The sequence below is a fragment of the Vicia villosa genome, unplaced genomic scaffold, assembly GCF_029867415.1.
Source record: "Vicia villosa cultivar HV-30 ecotype Madison, WI unplaced genomic scaffold, Vvil1.0 ctg.001290F_1_1, whole genome shotgun sequence".
Taxonomy (NCBI): domain Eukaryota; kingdom Viridiplantae; phylum Streptophyta; class Magnoliopsida; order Fabales; family Fabaceae; genus Vicia; species Vicia villosa.
Window position 1 is genome coordinate 44125 of NW_026705562.1, and position 10903 is coordinate 55027.

At 35.9% G+C, this 10903-nt stretch overlaps 1 protein-coding gene across 1 annotated transcript; it reads left to right on the forward strand.

Moving 5' to 3' along the window:
- Window positions 1-7583: 7583 nt before the first annotated feature.
- Window positions 7584-8314, forward strand: LOC131634411 (agamous-like MADS-box protein AGL80). The gene has a single exon (XM_058905074.1). The coding sequence runs from the start codon at window positions 7626-7628 to the stop codon at window positions 8253-8255; it is 630 nt and encodes a 209-aa protein (XP_058761057.1). The 5' UTR covers window positions 7584-7625; the 3' UTR covers window positions 8256-8314.
- Window positions 8315-10903: the final 2589 nt, after the last annotated feature.

Below are 10903 nucleotides of genomic sequence, written 5' to 3' on the forward strand. Positions count from 1 at the left end.
GTCGAAAGGAGCATGCTATTTACCCCACTAGAGAAGACATGTTGCACCCTAGCATGGGCCACAAAACGTCTACGACAATATATGTTGACTCATACTACATGGTTAATATCGAGGATGGATCCATTGAAATATGTATTCGAAAAGCAAGCACTCACAGGTGTCATACCCCAAAATTTGCCTTCCTCTTTTCATCTTCAATGACTCAAGGTTCAAGGGTTTATTCAAGCAACATTCTCCTAATCTAGGGTTTCCTAAATTAGGGTTTGCATTTTATCAAAGGAGTTCGAATCTTTAAGGCCTCAAATGGATCTCAAGGTGTCTCATATGTCTCAAGGTATCTCCATGTCAATTATCAAGCTTCAATCTCAAGGATTTCTCATTCAAATGCTCAGATGATCCATAATCGACTAGTTTGACCTAAAAGTCAACTATATTCAAAATACAGTCAAACCTCAAGACTTTTGGCCAACATCATATATTGGAGGTTATACCCATCATTTGATCAAAGGTCGATCATGATCCGTTAATAAAGACTCAGAAATGAACAAAGTCAAAAGGTTCAAATTAAGGGTTTTTTTATAGGAAAAGTCAACTCAACTTTGACTGGTCATAACTTTCACATGGAGTATCAAAAATTTCCCAACAAAAGCCTATATTGAAGGAAATTGAATTCTCTACAACTTTGTCTCTCAGAAGCCAAGGCCAGAAATGCTTCATTTGGGAGATATGGTGCAAAAGATTATAGGTCCTCCAAAAAGTCAACAAAAACACCTTTTGGGTCAAAGCTCATAACTTGAGCATGGAAGCTTCAATTGAGATGAAACAAAAAGGATCATTTAGAGAACACTCTAAGCTTTCCAAAAAGTCCTAGAGCATGGCCATATGACAAAAATTGAAAGAGATATGCTTGGTACAAGTTGGCGATTTTGAAGAAATGCATTGAATACAAATTAAGTAATCTTGTATATTCTCCAAATGGGCCCATATTTCTTTGATCCAAACTTGATTCTATCCTTGGTAGAAGTCCCTTGGCTCAATCCCATGCCTTTTTATTATTTATTTTATTTATCTTGATTTAATTCATTTTAAATTCAATTTAATTAAAATAAATAATGGAAAAATAAAGATTTGGTTTTAAGTCTATTATGGGATCAAAATATCAAGATTATATCAGCATAATTAGATTGAAATTCGTGATTAAGAGAAGATTAGTGAGGAAAAGATTGAAATTGGATAATTTTAGAAACCTTTAAAACCAAGATTCAATCAATATCCAATATGAGGATTCAAAGGGATTTTGTACAAACTAAATGACCTAATACGATGCCTATATATAATACAACAATACCAGATGCAAGGGGGAGGTTTTTCTGGCCTCCAAAACCGTAAACGCGTTCATAAAAAAATCAAGAAGAAGTCAAAATCGATTTTGGAATAAAAGCTTGATTCTAGGCATTTTGTGGATCTTAACATGTTCCCGGAGTCTTCCTGAAGCAATCCCGATCATCATCCATAACCATAGCTCTCTAAATCGCCATTGATTCATCACGGTTTGCCCTTTCCTAAATTGTTTATTGACTCGAGCATCATAAACAGGGTTTGATTGTATATAAATGTTCATGGTGATGTTCTGAATGTTTCTGGACGCTTAATTGGATCGTTGCGTGTTTATCTTGTGATATGCCATTGATGGTGCTTAGGGTTTTGGTTTAGGGTTTCTTGATGCAGGGACAATTAGGTTAAATTAATGATGCCATTAGAATCGCACGAGCGAGGGGAGATCATCCATGGCATCGTTTTTAATTTTGACATTTGTATGATAATTTTACGAGTTCACGGGTGTAATAGGTGTGTTTTTTTATAGCTAACATGAATGAGCGCTGTAAAAGGAATATGGCAGGTCTCAATGAAGAAGACAATACGTGGCCTCCTACCATTGGGTCATTTGAACCAGCGCGCGTTTTCCCTTAGAGGTTATTATGTTGTTTTTTTTTATATTTTCATTGAAGCATGTATTAAGCAGCTGCGCTGGGTGGTTGAGTTGGTGAAGGCTCAGGCATTTGGCTCAAGGGGGATAGGTTCGATTCCTGGTCTCCAACACTATTTTTTTTTATGAATTACTTGTTTCAAGATCATGTGTACAAAGCCAACACAAGACCACAGTGCGCCTTCAGCATCTAGCCATGGGATCATCAATATCATGAATCTAACGCCCAAAGGATGCAGCACCTTACCATGGACCATCAAGGGAATAAACACAGGATTTCTGTCCAGGTTTTATTTAATTATTTTTTATATATATTATTTGTATGACTATATAATTACTCTCCATTATTTTATATGCATATAATTTAATTTTAAAATCATATTAATAGTAAAATTACATTAGGATTAGGCTTAGGATTATTTTCCCGATTGTTCGACTATTCCGATTTAATTTATCTAATCGGTTTAAACCATTATAAAAATCACAAAAACCCTAGAAAGCTTATTAATGCATTAGGGTTTGTCCAATCCCATTGGCCATTTGGCAAAAAAGAAAAAACACAATCCTTAATCAATTTTCTCTTCGATCCGATTATATCTAATAGTCGCATTGGTGAGAAATAAAATAATAAAATACATTTATTTTGCTAATGATTAGGATACTCAACTCGTTATCGTGTAATAATCAAACCTATTGATTATGCGGGATAACGATAAATAATTTAAAATTATTTAAAACACATTCATTTGCTATTCGTGATAATCGAATTTATCCATTAGAATGGTTAGCAATCCTTCCTTCAATCCGTTAACTCTGGTGATCAAACCTATTGATCATCGCAACTAACAGTAACATATTAAATCAGGGTTGTACACCCAAATCTTAAAACACTCCTTCAAACTACGGATTTTCATCACTTCGATCAGGTAATTCAAAATGACTTGAAAACCAAAAAACTCAAAACTACGATAGGTAACTCAAAATACCTTCAAACACTTTCATAATCAATTCTAAGGCGTACAACCCTGCCCCGAACTACGTAGACTCTGATCCTCCATAAGGAGGTACGTAGGCACTTGGTAACAAGGCGAGTCCCCTTCCCTAAAATTCTCATTAGGTTCGAATCTTGTCGTTCACCCTTTTTCACTTCTTTAGCTATTAACCTGAATATTTTAGCCATAAGCCTTTACCTTACAATGAAAACCTTAGGAAAGGGTTAAGGGTGCCTAACACCTTCCCTTGACCTGATTATAATAATCTTACCCCGAATCTCTTAATTGCGTAGGGTTTCCTATTCACCCTGGTAGAATAGGCGGCGACTCTAAAACCTTTATTTTTAAGGCAGGTTGCTACAACAGGTAGAATTGCAAGATGGAAAATGTTATTATCTGAATATGACATCCATTATGTCACACAAAAAGTAATTAAAGGAAGCGTGCTAGCTGAACACCTTGCTCACCAACCCCTCGAAGAATACCAGTCTATGAAATTCGACTTCCCTCATGAAGATGCCATGGTAATAAGAGATTACGAAATATCAGGTCCCGACGAAGGACCTGAACCAGGGGCGATATGGACACTTTGGTTTGATGGTACCTCAAATGCATTAGGACATGGTATAGGGGCAGTCTTAGCATCTCCTGATAACCGTCACATACCTTTCACCGCGAGATTATGCTTCGATCGTACTAACAACATTGCTGAATACGAGGCGTGCATATTGGGTTTAGAAGCTGCAATTGACCTAAGGATCAGACTTCTTGAGGTTTATGTGGATTCGACATTAGTAATCCACCAGGTCAACAAAGAATGGGATACTCGAGATTCTAATACCGGGATCGAATACTGGAGTTAGTCACTGAATTCGAGATAGTTACCTTCAATCACATCCCTAGAGAAGAGAGTCAAATGGCCGATGCATTAGAAACACTTTCATCTATGTAAACTGGTCGAATCACGAACCACGAATAATAGTTAGACACTTTGAAGAGCCAGCCTATTCTCTTGCTGTCGAAGAACGACATGACGACAAAAGGTACTTGGAAAGGCAAGAATATCTAGAAAACGCATCGAGGATTGACAAAAAGACGTTGAGGAAGTTAGCAGCTAAGTTCTTCCTAAGCGGAGACAAATTATACAAGCGAAACTATGACTCGATGCTATTAAGGTGTGTGGATAAAAACGAAGCAGAGGAGATTATTTGGGAAGTCCATGATGGAACCTTCGGAACTCACGCAAATGGCCATTCCATGGCAAGAAAGATATTTCGAGCAAGTTATTACTGGCTAACAATGGAAGCTGATTGTTTCCAATATGCAAGGACGTGTCTTAAATGCCAAATCTATGCCGACAAAATACATATGCCACCAAATCTGCTTTTAAGTTCACCTTGGCCATTCACGATGTGGGGTATTGATATGATAGGAATGATTGAACCGAAAGCTTCTAACGGACACCGGTTCATATTGGTCGTCATATATTACTTCACCAAATGGGTTGAAGCTGCTTCCTACGCAAATGTCATAAGACAAGTGGTCACTTGGTTCATTAAGCACAATATCATTTTCCGGAATGGGGTACCTAATAGGATTATCACTGGCAATGGATCTAATCTAAATAACAATATGATGAAGGAGCTGTGTGAGGATTCCAGAATTGAACATCATAATTCCTCGCCATATAGACCTAAGATGAACGGGGCTGTTGAAGCTGTAAACAAAAACATTAAAAAGATAGTGCAGAAGATGGTAAAGACATACAAGGATTGGCACGAGATGTTTCCTTTCGCCCTGCATGGTTACAGAACTTCAGTACGCACTTCCACAGGAGCAACGCCATATTCCCTTGTCTACAGCATGGAAGCAGTTCTCTCAGTTGAAGCGGAGATTCCCTCGCTACGAGTCCCAGAAGACACAAAAATAGAAGAGTCGGAATGGGTAAAAACCCGCTTCGATCAGCTTAATCTCATAGAAGAGAAGCGTCTGACAACTTTGTGCCATGGACAATTATATCAAATGCGAATGAAGAAAGTGTTTGATGAAAAGGTCCGTCCTCGAACTTTTCAAGAAGGAGATATAGTCCTCGAGAAGATTTTGTTGCCTCGACTTGATTCCCACGGGAAATGGACCCCCAATTATAAAGGTCCATATGTCATAAAAACACTCTTCTTAGGTGGAGCACTTGTTCTCACAACTATGGATGGAGATGAGCTACCGCATCCTATCAATGCTGATGTGGTTAAGAAATAATACGCTTGATTAAATAGCGGAGGTATAAGCTATATACCGGAGACACACTACAAAGGATATGGATATGTGCAATCATCTACTTCCAGAGGCAAAGATTATTAGAACCCTCGAGGAAAAGAGCAATAGCAGTATCAGTATCATTTCTATTTTTCATTTTCATTGTTTATTTCAGATTTCATGCAGTTACTTCTTTATAAGAAAGTGCATTTTGTACATTCGCCGATTTAAGGCATTCATTATTAATAACATACAAAGTTTCTCTTTATCATACCGACTTTGTAAATACCATCCTCTTTCTTCCGATACCATTTTCAAAAGATAAACGTTTATTCTTTCATAAACTTTATACAGAACTTATTGTGGGGAACTAATAAAAAAAAGAGAACAAAAGCTTTAAAACAAAACTTTGAAAAATCTTAGGAGGAAAGCCTAATACACATACCGGAGACACCTTTACTGAAATACATCAACATATCAGGTTATTCCAAAAGGTACTGGATACTACGCAGTGGTTTAAAACAAAACTCAATGGGTGACAAGGAGGTAAAATTCTGGAGTTTCATTTATCATATACACATAAGCATTAGAAAATAACATAAACGCAATCATTACACACGTACAACATACATTTTTCTCATAAACATTCTACGCATAAGCATTACTCATACACGCAAACATTATCATACATAAGCATTACACATATTCAGACACACATGCACAATACGATTCACCTACGAACCTACGACATAACTTTGTACATATAGTATGTCCAGCACCAAGTTACTTGTTCATGTATCTATCCCTGAAGGTAGCGATAGATTCAGAACCTATATAGTTTATCCAATTAGACTGTGATAAACCTACGACATAACTTTGTACATATAGTATGTGCAGCACCAAGTTATTTGTTCATGTATCTATCCCCGAAGGTAGCGATAGAGTCAGAACCTATAGTTTATCTGATTAAACTGCGATAAACCTACGACATAACTTTGTACATATAGTATGTGCAACACCAAAAACTCACCCCTACACTGTATATCAAGAAGACAAGAAACATCGTCCAATGTAATGGCCATCTCGTCAAATGCCATACGAAAGGACGGTGTTTATCGATGTCATCTATTTATAAAAGTCGATACTAAATTTTGATTAATATCCTCGATAAATTGGTTATCTAGAAAGAGGATAAGCCAAAGTTAGTTAACCAAGTCTCTATCACCAGTGGGTGACTGTGTGAAACTCATCCTATCAATTTGCTACTATGTGCATTAACCTTTAATTCTCTCTTTGAATGTTTCTCCTAAAAAAGATTTATAGTATATATGTTATAAAATATAAATAATTACAACTAAAAATGATTCAACATAAAATGACAAAAATTAATTTACTTCGCTGAACCTAAATAACAAGCAACATGACCCTGATACCTCAAAAGAAAATACATATGGAATGGACCTCTGGAGAACTCCAATTCTTGCGGACTAGGCTCAAGTGCAACTATTTGACGTCCTTCTCCATCCACTGCTTGTTGAGCTTCACGTCCTTCACCTCTTCGTCGCATAATGACATCGTTCCAACCTTCTCTTCTGCGCACCATTAAAAATAAGTTAAAAATTAAAAATAAAAACATGAACCGGATAAGAAAGGAATAAGTTATCCCAAAAGCAGTATAAAGAACCGCGCCTAACAAGGTTGCAAGTTATCCAGCTAAAATAAACGTAAATCAGGTAACCTTATGCTAAGTTATTCAGTTTGTAACTTTTTTCGCATGCAAACCAGAAAACTTACTTATAACAATGAACCGAACAATTTCTCTTTGTGTTTTCTAATTTTGTTAGTACAAAAATGTAGTGGTTGTGTTCTCCGATTTTTGTTCCCATTATACTTTAAAATGAAATGAACAACTTAAGATATCAACAGGAGTATTTTGGTCCAAAATCATAATTTATCGGAGTAGGGATTGATGGGATATTTGATAAAATTTTCTTTCAAAAAAGCCCCCTTCATGTGTAGCCCAACAAACCTCAATCCTTCTCCACTTTGAAATAGTCCACGTGCTGGGAAATAATGATGCAGATATCCCATGGGTCCCAGCGTAGATAAATATAGTATGAAATATCAAAAGATATTATGCATCTACGTACATGAATCTAAAGATTTAGATTCTAGAAACATCCTAGTAAGTATGTTAAAAATTAAATGTCATAAAGACGCATTTTACCGTTGGAAAAAAATTGCCAGTTGGAAGATAAAGACGCATGCATCTAACAACGTACGTTTATGGAATATGGTGTATATATACAACACATTTTTCAGAAAACACAAATCACAACCATCAACTTTTCTTCATTTTCTCTATCGATTTTCATCTTATTCTTGTCAAAACCATGGGTAGAAAAAAGCTGAAACTTGCTTTCATTGAGAAGGATACCGCAAGAAAATTAGCATACAAGAATAGGAAGAATAGTTTACTGAAGAAGGTTGATGAACTTACAACCCTATGCGGGATCGACGCATGTGCCATAATTTTTGGCCCCTACGATCCTCAACCAGAGATCTGGCCATCACCGTCCGGAGTACAAAATGTGCTTTCGAAGTTCAAGACAGCATCTGAATTTGATCAAAGAAAAAAGATGGTGACTCAGGAGAGTTTTTTGAAACAAAGGGTTGAGAAGGCTGAAAAGCAACTTAGACAGCAATTGAGAGACAACAAAGAAAAAGAGACAACCATGCTCATGTTTCAATGTCTCAATGCTGGGGGGATGGTGCCGAACGACAGTTCGGTGGCTGGTTTGAATGATCTTGCATGGATGATTGATAAGAATCTGAAGGAGATTGGCAGAAAGATAGAATCAGGTGATAGCAACACTAATATTCCTCAAAATCAAAGTGAAAATCAAAGCCAAGAACAACTCCAAATGGATCCGCCACCGCCACTACTACCACCCCCGTCACCACCACCATCAGTGTCTGATAATGATGAAGTCGCAATGATGAGTAGGTTGGGATGGATATGAATCAAATCAAATCTACCATCCAACCAAAGTTACTGTCTTGAATGGTGTTTATGGACTTATGATGACCAATTTAAATGATAATTTGAATTTTGTTTTTTTATTTTTAATGTATGTGAAGATAGAATCATGGGTCCTTGTGGTGTATTTTTCACATGTTAAATGTATTGGTGTTTAATTGGATAAAGAGTCTATTGTGTGGGCTTTACTGGTTTCAATACTTTCGCACTACCATTAGTCTTGAATATTAACAATTAAATTTATTTATTAAAAAAAAAAGATTTATCTCATATAAATTGATTATGAAACAACGAATGAAAGGGTTGTGAAAATTGAGTGCAAGTTTATAATACAAATAGGTTATGAAAGGGTTACGTAACTGTGAGTGCTTTAACTTCACTTAAGGTTTATGATGGAACCCTAGGTTATGATTCAATAAATAAAGGAGTGCAGTTGCTATGAATCAAGTAAAGAATCATTTTATGTTCGGAAATTTTTAGTGGTTAGTCATTAAGTATAAGAGACAAGCTAATGACAAATCAATGTAAATAAAGAATAATGAAAGAAAGTTTTAATGGTATTGTCCGATTAATTTTTTAAAAGAAAGTTTTAAATAAATTTCAAGATTCCAATTATAACTTTTATGAGTTTAGCAATAATCCATTGTTTTACTTATGTTAGGTTCCAATCGGTTTGTAATTTTCTTTTTCGGCCCTTTTGTGGGATGTAATCTTGAACCTTTTGTTCTAATATATCTCTTGCTTTTTAAAAAAAAAAAAAAAAAAAAAAAAAAAAGCAATAATGAAATAAGAGAAGAGATAGTAACATGCAATGATTTATCCCCAAATACCCCCTTAATTTAGAGCTACGCTAAGTTTTTTCAAGCTGAAATTTTTTCACTATAATCAAATTGATTACAAAAATCACTAAGATATATTCGAGCTCAACTAAAATACATATTAGATTTCACAAACACAAAGAAATGATCCTAACTAAGTATATTTGTTATCTCAAAAATCAAAATAAAATTTTGCCCTTTCAAAAATACCATCGTATAAACGTGTAAATGAATACATTCAATACAAATTTCTTCTTCTTAAGGGGTTTTCTCTTCATGCTAGGTGTGATTAACAATTTGATAGAGTTTTTGGGTTTCAATACAAATTTATTTTTATTGGCACTTTTCTTAAATTTTTTTCGAGATTATACTACACTAGCATCAGTTATTAACACAATCCGAAATAAATATGGGGCGTACGTTTCTCTATTATTTATAAAATTCGAGAGGTATTTGGCGTGTGCAACAAAATTTTAAAAATCATAAAATTGTTGTTGATAGGAATCAAACCCATGTGAAGAATACTTTATTCCTCGGTTTTACAATAGCCGAGAGATAAAGTGACAAGTTGTTATGACGATCTCTGTTACCTCGCCTCTGTAATCGAAGTTCAAGACCTTTTGCGTTCGAGGTCATATCCCTTTGTTGTAATTGAGTGACATCTGACGAAACATCTTTAGTGCTAATCTCAACTCCATTGTTAATATTGGCATTTTCATTCTCTTTTTGCCTTTCATATTTAGTAAGAACTTATTTTCTTGACTCAAGTTGATCCATTTGGGTATCTTGTCTAATCTCTTATGTAAATTTTCCATCTTTCTCTAAACTTGCTTGAGAACCAACTTCTTCATCATTACTTTATTCATAATGCTTATCTTATGACTCATTTACTTCTTGCTGAGGGCATTTTTATCCATGAGAAGAGGGCATTTTTAACTTCCTTCTGAAGGTGGAGAAAAACACAAGAAAGGGGGGAGTTTGAATTTGGATTTTAATAATTTCCTTTTCTTAAAAACTCCCGTGCGGAAGCTTAAGTAGTTGCTGTTTATCAGAAGCGTTGAAATCTTACTTGTCAGAACCTTAGTGTTTCTTAGAAGTATTCAACCTTCTTCGAAACCAAGGTCTTCTTAGAGCTTATGATAATCTGAATATAATGGACATAAGTAAATAATAAGAGATATATCCTTGTTCACTTGAGAGATACTCAAGCTAATCCAGTCCACCCTTCCGAGGTGATTTCGCCTTGAACTCAAGGTCTTAATCCACTATTACCAAACTGATTACAATTGCACGGGCAACCGCCGGTGACTAACAACCTTGCCCAGACAGCCCTGGCACTAACTACAATTCACGGGCAACAGCCGGTGACTAATATCCAATGAGATGATTAGTGATATGAGTTAACAAATATAATATTCATTGACATCTGCACAAACAATCACTTGTGTGTAACACCCTAGCACAGGCAACCCTTGCGACTAACACGTGCACAAGCAACCACGTGTGACTAACCAAAAATTACATGTTCAGTGATCTGATCCACACATATAACGTTCATTGACCCCTTTAGACTTTTGACCTTCACTCAGTCTTCTAAGAGGATTTCCCACAATGACCGCAGTCACTAACTTCTCGAGCTTCTGACCTTCAGTCGGACTATCAAGGAACAATCAAACAACAGTTTAATAAAATTTATCTTACAATATAACGCTTCTACACAAGCTTGGTGTAACGCCCCAGACTACTTTCAGGATGATCGACTGACCCTACAAACCAACACGGGTCTTTTCAGCATGCTTTGACCTCACTCACA

Coding starts and splice junctions, on each gene's coding strand:
- LOC131634411 (XM_058905074.1), top strand. CDS start 7,626: ATGGGTAGAAAAAAGCTGAAACTTGCTTTCATTGAGAAGGATACCGCA.